This window comes from Diadema setosum, chromosome 1 (genome assembly GCF_964275005.1).
Source record: "Diadema setosum chromosome 1, eeDiaSeto1, whole genome shotgun sequence".
Lineage (NCBI taxonomy): Eukaryota > Metazoa > Echinodermata > Echinoidea > Diadematoida > Diadematidae > Diadema > Diadema setosum.
The window spans coordinates 31,017,220-31,035,213 of record NC_092685.1 but is presented as its reverse complement, the minus strand read 5'-3'; the positions used below and the strand labels follow the sequence as shown (position 1 = coordinate 31,035,213).

The 17,994-nt window shown below is 38.7% G+C and overlaps 1 protein-coding gene across 1 annotated transcript; it reads left to right on the top strand.

Moving 5' to 3' along the window:
• The first annotated feature begins 223 nt into the window (after positions 1 to 223).
• Positions 224 to 17,256, top strand: LOC140229696 (bestrophin-4-like). The gene is made up of 8 exons (XM_072309941.1): positions 224 to 408; positions 2,054 to 2,259; positions 3,080 to 3,234; positions 9,256 to 9,333; positions 11,580 to 11,735; positions 12,765 to 12,845; positions 15,531 to 15,682; positions 16,464 to 17,256. The coding sequence occupies exons 1-8, from the start codon at positions 239 to 241 to the stop codon at positions 17,254 to 17,256; spliced, it is 1,791 nt and encodes a 596-aa protein (XP_072166042.1). The 5' UTR covers positions 224 to 238.
• Positions 17,257 to 17,994: the final 738 nt, after the last annotated feature.

Here is a 17,994-nt window from a genome sequence, read left to right as displayed (position 1 = left end):
AATTGCAGCTGGAATCAAGTATCGGCACTCTGCTCAAGACGCCTTTTCACATTTGTTTGTACACTAGGGGACTATATACTCAATTTGTTGTTGAATACGATGTTCACATTATGACGTCAACAGTGTCAGTTTCTCTTAAAATCTGTCCACCCCTTGTCGTCTGCAGATCCAGCTCGGCGGCTTGGCCGGCCTGCTTTTCCGATGGCGAGCCAGCGTCTACAAGCTGCTATGGCGCGAAATGCTCGTCTTCCTGCTCCTCTACAGCATCGTCAGCTTGATCTACCGCTTTGCCTTCAAGGACGAGGTCAAGGAAAACTTCGACAAGTTGGCCACCTACGCCTACGAGTACACCAAGGTGTTCCCCATAAGTTTCGTGCTCGGTTTCTATGTGACCGTCGTCTTCGATAGGTAGGTCAATGAACTCGCGCCTGGGCGTGGCGAAGGACACGCTGCACACGTATATCTTTTTTTTTTTTAATGTTTCCAACGAATTGAACAACTGAAACATACGCTTTAAACTTGTTTCCTAAAACATTATGTGGATATCTGCACGCAAATCCATGCACTGTACAAAAATAACAGCTTACCGACATTGTTAAAGGTATGAAACATGTGCCTACATAATATACATATATATATACATATACATATAAATATACATATACATTTAAATACTTATAGACATGTAAGTACGTATATATTTTTTAAACAAAATATACAAATATGTTTGTATATGCCTCCTTTTGTAATGACTACAGACATGAACATGTTATTCCTTTCTGCCTGTGTATCATTCCTTAAAATGCATGTCATCTTTACGTACTTTTTTTTTTAAATATTCTGTTGAAAGAAGTGAAAATGAAGTTTGAATTGAGTTGAATTGAATTACTAGATGTATATAGCGATGTGTATATGTTGATAATAAGCACAAATGTCGGATAACCTGTCTATAGTGGTCACCTGTCTTTACGGCCAATATTTTCATCTCCCTTGGGTGGCTACTGTTGGCAGGTTTGACTGTACTTTGGAGAAAAAAGCAATAACAACACGCAGCTCTGGTGTCTCACCCTGGAACTGAATCGACCTTTCCGATAATCCCAATTTGTCCACTGCAATTAACACAATATGGGATGGCATTTCAAAAGCTAGAACCCGCCAAAAATGGATCGGTTATGGGAGAACATTGTTAAGTGATATCTTTATCCCCCTTTTGCCGCACAGTCTGGCAAGGTCACGCTGATATAAAAGTCGTGTAGAGACAATTAAACAATAATGTGCGTAAAGCGATTAAGAGATGTTGCAGATGGCTATGGATATAATTAGGTATTTGGATGGTAGGTATGCGTTTCTTTGATAATGAATACAAAATTGCTGAGCACATTGAATTAGTGTGGAACACCTAATTTTAGCTGTATTTTCTATCACTGTGCCCGTTGATCATTGTCATAAATTATGGTATTTTGCTTCTACCTTTCTCTTTCGTACTTCTATTCCATTTTTCTTCTCATCTTTCAACTTTCATTCGGTTTAATGAGCTCTTCCGGCATGTTTTCAATCTCTGTATAGTCCATACCTCTCTTTTATCCTGTCTGTATGGACTTTGTTATAGGTCCCTGAACTCACAATTTTCCTCCTTAATGTTGACTTTTGCACTTTGTTACAGACACTTTACCGAATATTTAATTTCAGCGCTGCTGATGGTGAAGTGCATTTCAACTCATAATAAAAAAAAGAAGAAGAAGATGGTGTTGGAGTAACAGCGGATATATCAAAAATACGTCATTATTGCCCCTTTTAAGAAAGACATAATTTGTTATGGACTTTCCTGTGAATTGATAGAGTAACAATAAATGAAGAGGTATTTGTGTCCTATATCACTCTGTCTGAGTGCTCAAAGGGCATGGAATATTACTGCATGCTTATTTTTCTGAGCTATGAAATCAATCCGTCCTTTTTCCTTTCAATTATCATCGAGGAATTCAGGCAGAGCAATATTGGAAAAACTTTTCCTGTCTCTAATGCGACGTGGTAATCTGACTTCTCCTGACAACAGGTGGTGGACACAGTTCAAGTCCATTCCCTGGCCGGACCGAGTGGTGTACAACGTGTCGGCCCACATCTTGGGCAACGACGAGGAGGGGCGAATCATCCGGCGGACGTTGGCCCGCTACGTCAACCTGTCGGCCATCCTGGTCTACCGATCGGGGAGCAAGAGAGTCAAAAAGCGCTTCCCTACACTCTCTCATCTTGTCGAGGCGGGTAGGAAGAACATGCTTGAGAGTCACTGGAGAAAAAGGAAGAGATTTTAGTCTAGAATAGGAGAGGCAATGATAATTGATGATGTATTTATATGGACAAAAAGGAATTCAATTTCTCATGGAGTTTAATTAATTGACCCTTGTCTCTTTGTACTCTTGCAAAAGCTCCGAGCATAAAACCATTTTGTCACATATTATTAATATCCTCTATCTATTACATCTATATATATTTGTATGCATATGTTTGAGTGTGTGTGAATGTAAAATATACATTACATAATCATATATGTATATATATATATCCATTGGGTATGGGTATAGTATTTAGCGATGCCCTGTTGCGTGATGTGGTTTGAATAAGTATGCAGTACATCTGATGTGTTACTGAAAAAAGATTACTTTAATCTTTAGCACCCACTGAATAACCTGGTTACGTTGTTTTTGTTTTTTTAATATTGCCAGTGACAATGCAAGGTTTAATGCACTGATTTGAGATTTAAATCTTCCATGTCTACTTGAATATAGAATAATAATGCAAGTTATAGCATTTACAAATCTTGATAGTTTGCCTTATGTCACGTTTCTAGTATAGCAGTGTGATTAATGCGTCCAGACATCACAGTATCGCCATGCGCTCTATATAAAAACTGCCAGTGTTATTTTCTTATGGCATATTACTTTGCACTGTTATCATTTTTATAATTATCATCACCATTAAACCATCATTATTGTTACTGTTTTTCTTCTTTTGTCTGTTTCATCTTTCAGAGTCATTAATCCTAATAATTATCGTAATTATCTTTCCCATTATCATTTGGAAGGTCTAATGACTGATCAAGAGAAAGAAATATTCAAGAATCTGCACACGGACAATCCAAAGTACTGGGTGCCGTGCGCCTGGTTCGTCAATCTATGCAGGATGTGCCGCAAGCAAGCCCGCATTATCAGTGATCCAGCCTTGAAAACCATCATAGATGTGAGTTTGATACGCCATTATATCGTACCGTATACCAAATGCTGTGGCGCACTGTAGTGGTTGTGTGTCATGGTGCGGTTGAGAGTTGAGCATTATACGTTTATGTTCTTTCGCTGTCAAAGTTTTTTTTTTTAATGATGTTGGTTCGTTAAAGTGTACTTGTCGATGAGAATGTTAGCCCCCCTCCCAAAATAGAAATAATAAAAAGAGATAGCATTAAACTACTGATGGTATATATAGAACAGCGATGAATCCACTAACATACTTTAGAGCAAAATAATGCGGTATAGCAAATTTAGAATAAATAAAAAACTAAGAGCTGAATAGTCTCATTTCTTTGATCTCGAGGCAAGAAACCCGTATTATGATTGTATACAAACACATGAACAAACTCACAAATTATTCATACAAACACACATGCACCCACACACGCACACACACACACACACACTATGTGTGGATAGCACAATGACGTGTGTGCGCGCATGCGTGTGTGCATCATATTATATGTATTTCGTGTCTGACAGCAATACCTGGCTAAATGCCATCATGTCGGATGTGTAAGCAACGCATAACTCATATTTCTGCCATGTTCACAGAGCTGGCCCTCTCCGTTATACGTCACAGGAAAAGGTAGTGCTAGCTATCTTCGGTAGATGTGTAACAACTCCCCTGCCCTCGATTGTAGGTCAGGGATCAATAAGATTGCTTGATTCTCATATCAGTGAAATAGGTCAGGCATTGCTTCCCAAATGTGTGATGCTCAGCTTGTAATGAGTGAAATGTACAAGGCGTTAATGGCATATAGACGTATATGACAGTCGTGCACTTGGAGGAATCGTGCGTTTTGCACTAATTCATGAAGTAGTTTATCCATGCTGCGGCGAAATTTGCGATTGTTTCGCATGCAGGTCGAAGATGATCTTGCTGCTCGCGTGATTTGCAGATGTCTATAAATCTGAAATAATCATAGATTGCACCATTTTTATGATACACTACATATCACTAAATAAACAGATGTCCAACACTTCAGCACCTAAAACATTGTTTGTCAGACAACATTATGTATATGTATATATATATATATATATATATATATATATACATATATATATATATATATATATATATATATATATATATATTTATATATTTATATATATGTATATACTTAATGTTGTCTGACAAACAATGTTTTAGGTGCTGAAGTGTTGGACATCTGTTGGACATCTGTATATATATATATATATATTATCCGTCTGATATATTCAACAAAAATGTGTGACTGTTTATCTTCCCTTGTTTATTTACATACGCATGAAAATAATAATTTTCGAAACTATTCCTTTCCCCCCATACACTTTGAATTTATCATCAGTGCAGCTGTCCTGCATGCTTTTTTTTTTTTTATAGTTCAGTTCAGTTCAGGTCATTAAACATAAGTTTTTATTATTTAAAACAAAAGCAAACAAACAAACAAACAAACAAACCGGGAGTACACACTTTAACATTCAATGCCATTAATTATCTAAATCAAATTACAATGCCGAAAGGTATCCATTCCAGCTATAAGCACACGGTTGCCAAAAAGTTACACAATTATTACTGATCATAACAAATTCATTGAAATGTTGGCATTCTAGTGGATAGGTCATAGGTCAACTCGTAGTTAGCGTGTCCACTTATACACACTTATATGTGGATTTCTTCCCCTCTTTCACACCACGATGTGGGGCGGAGGAAAAGAGCCGTGACGGCCGCGATCGTCCACAGCTAATCCTCCCAGTCACCGCGACTTGATCCGTTTACTCAAACGTTAATCAATTAGGGAAGTGACAGGGTCTGTGGTGACCCGGATCGAAGCCTTCGCCCTCCCCTTTCTTTTTCTTTATCATTGATTATGTTCAATCAACGCGGCGCGCTGCATCATAATACAGGACCAAGATTTATGTTTTTCTGCGTTACAGAGACACGCCTATATAGGTTCTCCATACTAGAGGGTTTGTTTATGTTCGTCCTTCAAGTGAAAAAAAAAAGAAGAAGAAAAGAACAAACCAAATAAAAGAGTATGTATATATAGGCCTGTTACTAATGACGTCATTCAGATGCCCGCTCCTCTACTGCTTGGCTTCATGGCTGATATAAATCTTTTGCTTTTTATTTACACTTTCTGTGATCGTCTTTATTTGTGTCAAAATGTCAAATTCTCCGCCTCTTCCTATCATCTTTCTTGTTCTATCTCTTTCCCTTCTACCGTGTCTTTCTATACATCTTACTCTCTTTCTCACTCTTTTTCTTATCTATATATCTATCCATCCAGCTATTTATCTGTCTACTTATCTATCTATCTATCTATCTATCTATCTATTTTTATCTTGCTGTTTCACATTTCTCGTGCCCACCTCCCTCATTCTGAAAAAGAAATAGTCTTAGCAGGGAGATGGGGTTTCTTCTCCATTTCCTCGTCGCTGTTTATACGCCTTATTTCTCGATCCTCCGTTTTCCTGCATTTATTTGAAGTCCCCATTCGATCACTCTGCATTCGTGGTTCGATTAGATCACGGAGCTACCACACAGCTCTCTGGTTAGACAGAACCTCGGAATCTCGACACGTTATCCATGGAAGACATGACGTTAGGTGCTTACTGAGCGCGCGGTCCACGGGTGATTTCACGATAAAATATATGCCTCGTTTATCTCTCTGCCTTCCGTGCAGAGCAATCGTCGTATTTCTCTACATCGTTGGTGGTCTTGTCTTCGAGGTGGAAAGGGGGGGGGGGGAAGGGAATCAGGGCAAGGGGGTCATTATATTATCAACCACAACAAACTGTTCCTTCTAGTATGCTGTCGTGTTTTGTGAACGTCTAGGTGTGGTGAATTTTGTTCTGTAATTGATATCATACATCTCGAGAGTTATTTTTGTAAAATAAACTTTATTTTGATGACGAAGGCTTCCATCCCTAATGCCTTACACAGAATGCATCGGGAAGAATCACCATGTTTATTTATGTTATCTTATATAGGATTGTATGACTTCTATTTGATGTGGGATTGATTTATCGATTGGCTGATAGGTAATTGTCTAGACTGCATCTTATTCATGTTTCAAATTGTCTGTACAAATCTCCCTTTGGTAGTTGCACATATTGCTCAATATATAAAATTTTTATGTCATATCAATCATAATCTAATATTTGTAAACTTCAGGAAGAAGATACAATGTGTACACTTCGGCGTTTTTGTTTTGTTGTCATTTTGTTTCGTTTCATTTCTTTCGCACGTAAACAATTCAATTGGACAAATTGAATTACTCCAAATAATAAAGGAAATAGTGAAAAACAAGACGCAAGAAAAGTTTAATGTATCATACTGAAAGACGCGAAGAAATTGGTGCACAAACTTGCATAACTATATGTGTTTTTGTTGTTATACACAATGTCACTATGATAATGAAAGTATTTTCATCAATCAACAAAATAATATAAGGAACCAATCAAGGAATCGATGCCTGTACACATATTCTTGGATCAATAGGAAATGTATGGTAGAGAATTCCACAGTGCAACTGGAGCCAATTTTCCTTCCCGTTTTTGTACATTTTGGAGACGAAATACTAGTAGCAAACTGAAATAACATCTGATGTGTGTATACATTGATTGTGTGTGTTTTACCAACTTTTTTTTAACCCGAAAGCAGAACGCATACAAAGTTAGATCCAATATTATAGCTGTTGCGAACATTATTCTCGTCTGGTTCGAAATGTTATTTCTTATTCTCATGTGGATGAAGAGGCCAGAACGGGTAGGAATATGACACACATGGCCTTGGAATATTGTATATGACGGAATAATACCAATCAGGCGTCAGATGTTGTTATCTTGCTTCAATCACCACCCCCCAGCTTCCTCCTCCTCCTCCTCCTTGTACGGCATAGCGACTTCAGCGCTGTGTGTAGCAGTCTTTGCTTTGATGTATGCGATGCATGGGAAGGTGCGCAGCCGAATCGCTATGAATGCGTGAAGACGGAATTCTGTTGCCTCCTCTCTCCCTTACCTATCTCCCCCTTCTCTCATCAATCTCTCCCTCTTTCTCTCCCTCCCCCCCCCCCCCCCCTCTTTCTCTTTGTCGTCACATTCTTTCTACAACTGACAGACATCGCACGTGCGAACCAGGCGATGGAAATCGTTTGGCGTCGCTGGTGGATGAGCTACTAGGCCCCGTAATCTCATTTTCGGTAACCCAACCCCCCGAGTTCTGGCCGATTTCGATCTCGACGAATTGAAGTCCTCTTCCCGTCTACTGTGGTATATCTATTTCGGTTCCCCTCTTTTATCCCGCCTTTTCTTTCTCAATTCCAGATTATCTTGATCTGCTGCAGTTGCCTATATCGTCTTCATGTTACCCAACGTTAAAGGAATTTTACTCCAACTTCGAATCCTCCTCCGCGTGTTTCATGTTGTCGTTATCCTGAATGTATTGTAGTTTTCCTGTATGTTTCCTGGATGTATTGTCTTTGCATTCTCTGTTGATCGTCGCTATCACTTGCTCTCATTTCAGTTCTGGCATCACACACGTTAATCCATTTTGTTTGTTTGCCATTTTCATGGTGTGTGTGTTTTTTTTTTTTTTCAATTCAGCGTTAAGTTTTGTAAATGATGTTGGTAAAGTGATATACAATGTACATGTAAGTGATAATATAGTCCACCATACGTTATCATATCACATTTTCTTCTGTACTCAATAAGTGTGTTTCACATCAAACTTCTTTCTTGGTCTTTAAAAAATATATACCCACCACCACCCATGCATACATTTGTATACAATACTTCCATAACTTATAGCATTCATTCTCTTCCTCCTTGATTGTTTTTATCGGCCGCTGACTTTTCATTCCCCTCCCCCTTCTTCTGCGGAGTCATTGTAAACCTTTACACATTAAGAAATGGAAAGAAAATGAAGCACAAGAAAAAGAAAGAAGCACGGAACCGGGTCGTGCATATTCGGAGAGATTTGGCTCAGATTTCAACACCTGAGATTCAACCAAGGAAGAGGCGGTTTGCCACAATAATCAAAGGCAGTTTAATATCAAGACCTTAGATCTTAACACTGTCATGCAGTGATAAGGTTATTGGATTGTTTAAAGTGGCAGTATAGGAGCATCATTTTTGACGAACAGATTTTTGTGTGTGAAGGAAATGCATCTTTTATTGTCGAAGGCTAACTGGGAACTGTTTCGAAAGGTCGTGTTGAAGGATGTTGATTCGGCGTGTCCATGCGTTCTATACGTCCGTGACTCTTTCTGCATGCATTCCCACACAATGGGATTCACAAACACCTTTCTGATGTAAGACGCTCGGAGGTTTGACCTTTTAAACAGTCAGGGATTCGCGTGTGTCTGTGTATATCCATAGTATGTGTGTGGATGTCTGTGTTTGTGAGCTTGCCTGTGCTTGCATTATATGTCGTTCAGGTTAAAATGTTTCATGAGATGTTATGTATGTACCTGATCATGATGGATCTACATTTTGTAGGTATAATAACTGATTTAAGTAGGTCCTACATACATGAGGGTGATAGAGACACAAAATTAAGAGCTTTACGATGACGTAAGGACCTCATAGTCTTAGTGTCTTTCCTTGCGTAAAGATTAAGGATGGCAATCAATTTTGCTTTTCAAGCTCTACAGACGAGTATTCTCATGAATATCTGGTTTCTAATAGATCATTTGCCAAAGATTGTTTTGTTCATGACGGCTTGGTGTGCCGGATCAAATAAGAATACCTGAAGAAAAAAAAAGAAGGAACAACAACAACAGCAACAACAACAAAACCAACAACAACAACAACAACAACAACAACAACAACAACAACAACAAATCCTCCTCAGTGTTTGGATACAAGAAGTGACATAGGTAATCACAAGATAATTACACATTGTCAAACTGATCTGCACTTAAGATGTAATGATTATCACGTTTTATTTTCTCGGTTTTTTTTCTTGTTGTTGTTGTTGTTGCTGCAGGAATTAAACAACTTCCAGAATAAATGCTTCGAGCTATACGGCTACGATTGGATTGTAGTACCTCTAGTTTATACTCAGGTAAGTGTTTGTTCAACAAGCTAATTGTTCGCAACATTTTGTCACCTTACTGATGATTATCATGATTTATTATCCTCTTCAATGTCTTACACTTTTGGCCTTTAATCAATAACAGAAATGAATTCCAGTATCAAACAAATGCACACATCAGACGTGATGTATAGGTAAATCATGTTTAAAGTTCCTGCAAAAAGAAAAAAAAAAAGAATCATGTCTCAATAGAAAATCTATAGATTTAGCTTGCTTCTGTCTTTGCCAAAATGATAACTGAATAAGCATTCATGATACTAATATGAAAATTTCATTTTCTTATATCTTATTTCATGTCATTGATTTGCATTTTTAGGTAGCCAAAACCAAAATATAAATGGATTGAGTGAAAGCAGCAGTATATATCAGTGAAACTTTGAGGCGATCGATTCAAAAGTTATAATTTCTTTTATAGCTTATGCATTAAAAAAAAATAATGCTTCGGTGGCGTCATCGCTTGATAAGGAGACTGCTACATTTCATGACATCATTATGGACAACAACGTAAAGAAAATATACAGAAATTCATCACATGTTCACTTTTTCTAGCATAGTGAAAGATCACTGTCTTGATTAAACTCTTTCAGAAAGTAGAGAGAATGATATCACCCTTAACATTATGTCAGTAACAAATCGATTGAAGTATAGTCTCTTTATTCAGCGATGACGGCACGGAAACTTTGACAATTTAACTTTTGAATTATTGCTGCTTTTACTCAATTGACAATTATATTTAGGCTTTGGTTTCTTTTAAATAAGACGCGTCAAAATTCGTCATGGCACAATATTGAATTCTAAATTCTTACCGATCATTTATTAGATACTAAACAAACGGACGAATCTATCATTTGGCGTCGCTGGGATGTGGCGCTATATGCAAGCTAGCAATATCCAGCTTGCTTGATTACAGTTCCTTTTTACTCGTATACTCTGTAAGCCAAGAGCAACTTTCCTGATTAGAATGAGATAAAACCGTCGAAAGACAGCGAAGTATCATTTAGCATAATTGCTATCAAAGTTCATCAAACTGTAACGTTTTCAATCGCTGATGTGCCAATATTCATACGTTCTTATGACACGCACAACAACGTTTTATTACATGCTCGATTTACATCATTACACTTCCAAATTAAAGGCATCTGTAATCACATACACGCCAAGATGCTCAGACGCAGACATGGTATTCGATTGAGCGCAACTTGATTCGAATCATTCATGCTGTGTTTGAATGATTTTACATAAACCAACAAACATGACGTGTTGCCCAACAGGCTTAAATGTTCATCGATGTTTAAGTTGCGTTCATGTATGATGTCTAAATATAAAATTTTGAGCATTGCTTATGTGACTGTATGTTGGCCAGGTTGTTCCCAGTCTGTTTTTTTTTTTTTTCATTTTTAATCAAACTTTATGTGGGTATCATACTCATTTGAGCGTGACTTGCTTCCCTACCATGGAACAAGCAACAATTTGCAATGTAGCTCCAGTGAAGCAACGCTGTGAAGTACATTACTAGAAAAGATAGCTCTTTTGCAGCGTCGTTATGGTAACTTTCTTTTTCTTTCTAAGATCAATTGACTATCTTAATGAACTATCAAAAAAAAAAATCAGATGGCTACCCCCCCCCCCCCAAAAAAAAAAACACAACAACAACAACATGCAGCAGTGCGCTTGTAATTCGGATCGTAGCATCGCACAGTCTATACAAACCACCAATTTGCTTGACATAATCTGCGTTATACTGGCTGATGTTGTAGAGGTAAAATGAATACGGAAAGAGTTTGAGTTTAAGAGAATTTCAGCAATATCGTTAATAGAGTGTAGAATTTACGCTAAACGGCATTCTCGGGCTCTTTTAGGGAAAGATACTCCATACTCAAATTTTGTGCCACACTTCTAAACGTTCCATCAAACCGTTTTCTATTTTACACTCGTAACACTGAGAGTTGCACAAAATATCTCATTAATACTTCAAACTAAAGAAGACGAGGATTTCCTCCCAAGACTGGATTTCCTATTCTTTGGCTTGAAACTCACAAAAATTCGCTCGTGTACAACACAGTAATAGTTCCAAACTTTGTCGTTTTTCATCATTGCGTATGCTGCTTTTGATATGATTTTGATACAGTTTGAATTATGCTTTTACATTTCTTCTCACTTACTTGTTCTCATGTGTCATGATCCGTCTCTCTTTCTCTGAATCTATCCTTGTGCAGGTTGTAACGATAGCAACGTATAGTTACTTTCTGGCGTGTCTATTCGGCCGGCAGTATCTCGATCCCGCTGGGGACAATGGGGGTCACACCACGTTAGATGTTTATATTCCAGGATTCACGATATTGGAGTTCGTTTTCTATGTCGGATGGTTAAAGGTAGGTGTGTGCCAAATTAAAATATTCATACTTTATACATTTATACCTACCATAGCAATCAAGACATGACCTCATACTATGCTAGATGGCTATAGTCCAGGATTCACGATATTATTCACCCTTTAGGGTAGTTAACAATAACCTACCTTAAATCCACAGCTTGTCACAATAAACACTATACCATGTAGTGGAATGCTTCGAACGAATGACCGGTACCATTTCAATCTGTATTTATTTAGTAACATTTATTTGATCGTTTTTTTTTTCTTTTGTTTGCTTTAATAGGTACCCCTGACATAGTATGGTCTGAAAATATCGTATTTCATAATTCCCCTAATCTGATTTATCCCGGGACCTGCGGCTGTACCAGCTTGCTTTCACGCAGGCCCCCATCATATTTCTCGCACTATTACTATACCTCAACTCTGATGTATACAGACCTTGTCTTTATACCAAGACAAAATTTTGTACATTTCGGTGAAGTTTCATCTAATTTATGTTTAATTTTCATATTGTATAATTATCATACTTTTTGTGCTGTTTGCGAGAAATATGAAAGTTAATTGAAATTGAAATTGAAAAAAGAAATTACGCCTCCTTCAAAGCTTGATCTGTGAATACTTTCTGAAACGCGTTTCATACGTTCTTGTTGGTATCCTTTTTATACCAGGTGACTTTTGCAAAATTCAATGAAAATATCTAATCAAAGTACGCTTTTATTTGATAGCAATACTGAAGCTTGGTTCCAGATCTTGTTTTCATAGTCTGGATATGATAATATCTTCCTTTTCCCCCTTTATGATGGTTGTGTCGTAAGTGAACATATAAGCATGGAGGAGATAACTAATTAGCTGATACTGAATATACTTGGAAAAAACAATTGAACGACTCAGAATGTCAGGAAGAGGGATACTGCAGGTCAGAAATGTCGTTAAATTGTGTGTGCAATATTATGGTGTTGTCTCATGACGAGACGGGTCTACCGACACTATTTATAAAAACGTCACGCCATGATCCCGCCCACTGCAGGTCGCAGAAAATCTCATGAATCCGTTTGGCGAGGACGACGATGACTTCGATATGAACTGGATCGTCGACAGGAACATCGAGGTAACATGAAAATTTGGGAAAATATGTGAGGCAACAATGGCTAATATGGTATGACTGATATCAACAGTTTTCCAGTAAAAAAAAAATGAAATCATCGATTTTTTACAGAGTAGTAACGTATGCACAAAGTCAACGATCATGAGATTCTCTACGCAGAAATGAATGGTCGATGTTATATTGTTCGTCACAAATCAGAGTTAAATAAACCAAGTTATTGTCAACATTTGCGCCGTTGATATTTCTGAAATCAAACATCTAACAACGTTGAATGATATGAATTTATTATCTTTTAATTAACATTCTCGAAATGAAGTACAAAACCGGAGCTTTTGATTGTTTAGTTGATTAGTAACTTATCCAAGGTAAACTTTTAGTGTGAGTTGTACACCATCGATCTCAATTATAATGAATCACTGCCATTGACATAAATGGGCTTTGACAACATACATGATGAAATGTCACAAGGTCTGAATGTCACGTCTACTCTTTCCATATTCTATCATATGTTAGCGAAATACACACGCACGTATAGTGATGCAAGCTGCAAATTCCATAAATCCGGTTTCAAGGCGAGCACAGAATTTGTCGGCGTGAATGAAGTGCTGCAAAGGAAATGCTCCCACTTGCTCTGACGTCACATTGCCGGCTTTGAGCACAATAATATTCCCCAGCAGTGCGAGAATGGAAAATACGCACTGTGTCGTCACATGCTTTATTTTTCTCCCTTGTCTTCTTCGCATCGTCTCCGTGGTTACGACGTTCAAGAATAAAATTATAATTGTCACGTGGGACTCTCTGTAAGAGAACACCAGTTTCTGCTTCCCATAAAAGAAATGCACTCCCTCAGATGCACTGAATTGGAAATACGTGTTTATTACAGAATCTTATGTGGCAGAATTTTGGGATTGTTTTTTTCCCCCAAAGTGATATGTATTCATGGATATTGCTAGTATGTAAAGGTCACATCGGCAGTTAATTCAAAAATATTTTTGTAAAATACTATATAGTACTGTACTATATCGAGTGTTCAGATTTGATCCATCGTTCTCTTGATGCCCTTTCCCAATAACTACGGTAATTGCTCGTGTATAGACACGATTTGGAAGAAATCTTCTGATTAACATGTCTTCTGATCATGTTGTCCTCCTGAAACCAATGATATCTCGGTCACAGTAATAGTTCAAATTTTAGTTTTGTTTTTGTTTTTGTTTTTTTCTTATTTGGCACTCTTACATCATCTGGTCTTCTACTATCCGTTCTCCGTTTCTTTTTCACAAACACTGATTACTCGGGGCTTACAGCCAAACAAGCTTGCTTTCATATAGGTCCCGCCATACTTTTCTTGATCAACCCCATCTCGATTTCGAATTTGACCAGTTATTACATATAATTACTGTGTTATCACCATGTATATTGTTGTATTTTGCACATTGTTTACAAGGTGAAAGAACTTGTTTGATTTCTGTTATAATGTCCACAAATGAGAAGTATGGAAATAAAATGAATTGAATTGAATTGAACATCAATTGGAACTTTTAACGTAAAATTCATTTCATATTTACATCTAAAACATGGAATTATCTGTGTTTCATTGGCATGGAGTCCCAAAATTAGAGGTTTCTGTATAAAAGTAGAATTATATCTAGCAAAATAAAATTGCCTTCTCTTCTCTGACGAAGCATGTGTACACTGTGACGAAATTATACATATTTATACATTTTACGTGAAGACGTGTACTCCAGAATTAACGAAACAGAGCGTGACGGATCATGTCCCAACTTCCTTTATATAGATTTGCTTTAACACAAATTTGGCTCATCATTTGTTTATGTGTTTCTATGTCAACATTTTTAGCATAAAACTGTTCGCTTTTTGTCAGAATACTTCCTTTAAAACATCTCAAAGTCATGTGACTTGTATAAAGCGTAAAGCATTATTTCGTCTTCTGTCGAATACTCAGCACCGTAGCTTTGGTCGCATCACCCTTCATGAAAATCCTTCCATTTCACCCTTAACAGTGCTTAAGCTCAGAAAGGTATTGCCTTGCAAGTCATTTGCATAAACACATCACCAAAATGTAGGCAATACACACTACTCATGTGTAGCACGTCTATTGTACGTGCCCCTAGTTTTGATTGTCAACGGAAAAATCATTTCTTATTGCCTGAAAAGCATTACTCCTTTCTTTTTTCCTTGGTTAATTCGCCATGTATCAATGACTCCTCGGTGCTACCCTTGACACATCAGTCTGAGTCTCCGAAAGGTTGGCGTCACACAGTCCCGATATTAGCACAAGATGGCCATTAGAATATGAAATTTTCATTTTTTTTTTTTGCGAAGTTGGTCCCGAGCCTGATTAAAGGCTGATCAATAGCTAAAGCAAGTACGATCTTTTGTTAGCAGCTTGAGAAACTCTCTCAACGGTTATACGATGGTTTAAAGATGCCCTCACGAATAACCCGATGATTATACAATCAGAGCTGAATTTGAAAATTTCCTCCATCATGTGTCCATCTTTACTCAATTTCATGCCTGTTCAAACCATAACAAATCCCACTACCTTGACGTTCTCCCAGTCTGATTCGTCACAGTGGTGTGTATCTGACGCTTGAAAGCATGTTATCTGCATCTGTATTTCTTCCAGTGGTTTTTCATCCGTCGTGGTGTTCTTTTCTCCCTGTCCAGACGAGCTTTATTGTGGTAGACGAGCTGTATGAAGTGAGTCTACCGATGGTTCGTGACCGTCACTTCTCCGTGCCGAATCCTATCATCCCTTACACCAATGCTTCGGTCAAGAAGAAAGGAAAGCCCTGGCTTGGGTCGGCCAGCAAAGTCAAGTATGTAAAACACACACACACACACACACACACACACATGCACACATAACTCATACACGCACAGATATATTATTTTACGAAGCACAGATCTGAAAGTTCTGTCGGTTCGTTGCGTTACCCATGGTCATGAAAAGTATAAGATTATTTTCCGCACTTTCCTACAATCATCCTCTTTATAGTGTAGCAATTTGAATACCACTAAATAATGAAAAGGGTTGTGTTCTAGGTCTAATGTCCTTTGAATGTCAGCTTTCTTTATAAATCTATAGGGATCTTATTTATTACATATAACGTTTCGTTTACAAGAAGAATAAAGAGCACAATGTTGCAAAATGCCGTAAGTTTTCTTTTTTCTTTCATTTTGTCTCGAGACAAAAAGCGAGACAACATGGTTAAATTATGACCATTAATCATAGGGCGCCTTTTAAGAGCCCCGAAGGAAATGACAGACTATAGCCAAAGCCATGCATTTCATGAAATTTAATGAATCAAGCAGTTCATGTAAAATCTTTAAAGGGAGGTAGGGGGGAGCATTCGCTCTGAATTAGTAAAGTTATCGTCTTATCCTGAGCTGCTAGTCTTGAATGTTCATCAAAAAATGGCCCTAGCCAGTTGGCTCTGTATGCTTAATTGCTTTGGGTAAAAAAGGCAAGTGATATTCAGGATTACACGTGTGCCATCTAAATACCAAGTTCCCTTTTTAGCAGAAGATTTATTGAGCAGTATTGAACGAGGAATTAGTGATGAGAAACCAACACAATCTTGATGGTCTCTGTTTCAGATTATCTCGTCAGGAAATGGCGTTTACCAACATGCCTGACAAAGTTTTCACGGAGGACGACGAGGTGCTGACGAGTCGACTGCAAAAGAGTCGGGGAGACAAGCAGCAGGGAAGTAAGAGCAAAAACGGCACTGCCGGCAGTCGAAGTACGAGCAGCTCGCACGGAAACACTGGGACTCACGGGAACGTAGGGAGTCACGGGAACACGAGCAATCACGACAGATCGAATGTCAGCAATCAGGGAACTTCCGGCCGGGGCGAGTCGACGAAGCCTCGCTCAGCACACCGAACACAGAGTCACGACGACTCACAGTACGACCACTATGCATCCATTCCTAACACACCACAAATACCTCAGCAGGACTACGGCACGACCCCTCGTAGAGGGCAGCCGTCGCGTAGCAGCAACCACAGTAGCAACAGCAAGTACGGCGATTCGGAAGTGCATCGGAGGATCAGCAAGTCGACGGAGGACCGGAAGCGGATGGGAGGTGACCGTCACCGGGAGCGAGGTCAGCACAGGAGCACGTCACAGTTACTGGACAGAGACAGTAACTATCAGTCCAGTCACGAGCGTGGTGGCGGCAACTATCACCGCTCCAGCAGCCAGGAGCGAGGGGGAAATTACCACACTGGGCACGAGAGAAGCTCGAACTATCACGCCCCGCATCACTACGAAGAGTATCCGCCAAGCAGCGACGGGCGGCGGACGGACGATGATCGACGAGACGCGGACGGAGTGATAGACGCGCGCGACGTCGACATCAATGCGCTCAACGAGTCCATCATTTGACAAGACTTCCGTCGCTTGACTAGAGACTACATTCTGATTTAAAAGGGTCGTGTGTACAAGATCGCAAATTACGGCATGGTGCCATCCAATAGATGGACACAAGCAGTACGTGTTTTCAACTGTTTCACAGGAAACATGATTCTTCGGAAAGTTTTATTATGCACAAACGCTTCGAATTCTTCCCTCGAAATTTAGTGAAAAGTATACAAACACGCAAAAGCCGGAATATTATCATTATCTACTGGTATCATGTACGCAGTGTTATTCATCCGCTCTAACTGTGCTAATCGCCAAGCCTCATAAAATCATTGTTATACAGCAGATACGATACACAATGATATATTAATGGTCGTATTATAGACATTCGGACGGATGCTGTGCGCAGCCTCTGTTTTGTCTCCATGTCATTTATACTTCCACTATTTCGACCAATGTTCTTCATAAGCGTTGTGTTTAAATCGCCCAGCGAACATTTTATACGCACCGAGGGGTTGTGGCGTGGTACGGAGTTATAGTCAACGGAAGCGCCATACTGTGAATGTATAGAAGGAAACGTTGAAAGCATTCGCCTAGTTGGCTCCTTTTGGTTCAGAGGAGCTAAACATTGGCAATGGCGCAGAAGGGATGAAAGCCTAGTCATGTGACGGTTTCTGCTTTTCTTTTTTTTTTTTAAAATCTATGTTCTGTTGTTTATTCGGTGATAATTTCTTATGTCCTGTTTGGTGTACGTCCATGCAC

Bases quoted from the DNA above. Each gene is read 5' to 3' on its own strand.
- LOC140229696 (XM_072309941.1), top strand. From the start codon at position 239: ATGCTCGTCTTCCTGCTCCTCTACAGCATCGTCAGCTTGATCTACCGC. The intron at 9,334-11,579 runs GTAAGTGTTTGT...ATCCTTGTGCAG, and splicing joins TACCTCTAGTTTATACTCAG to GTTGTAACGATAGCAACGTA. The intron at 15,683-16,463 runs GTATGTAAAACA...TCTCTGTTTCAG, and splicing joins GGGTCGGCCAGCAAAGTCAA to ATTATCTCGTCAGGAAATGG.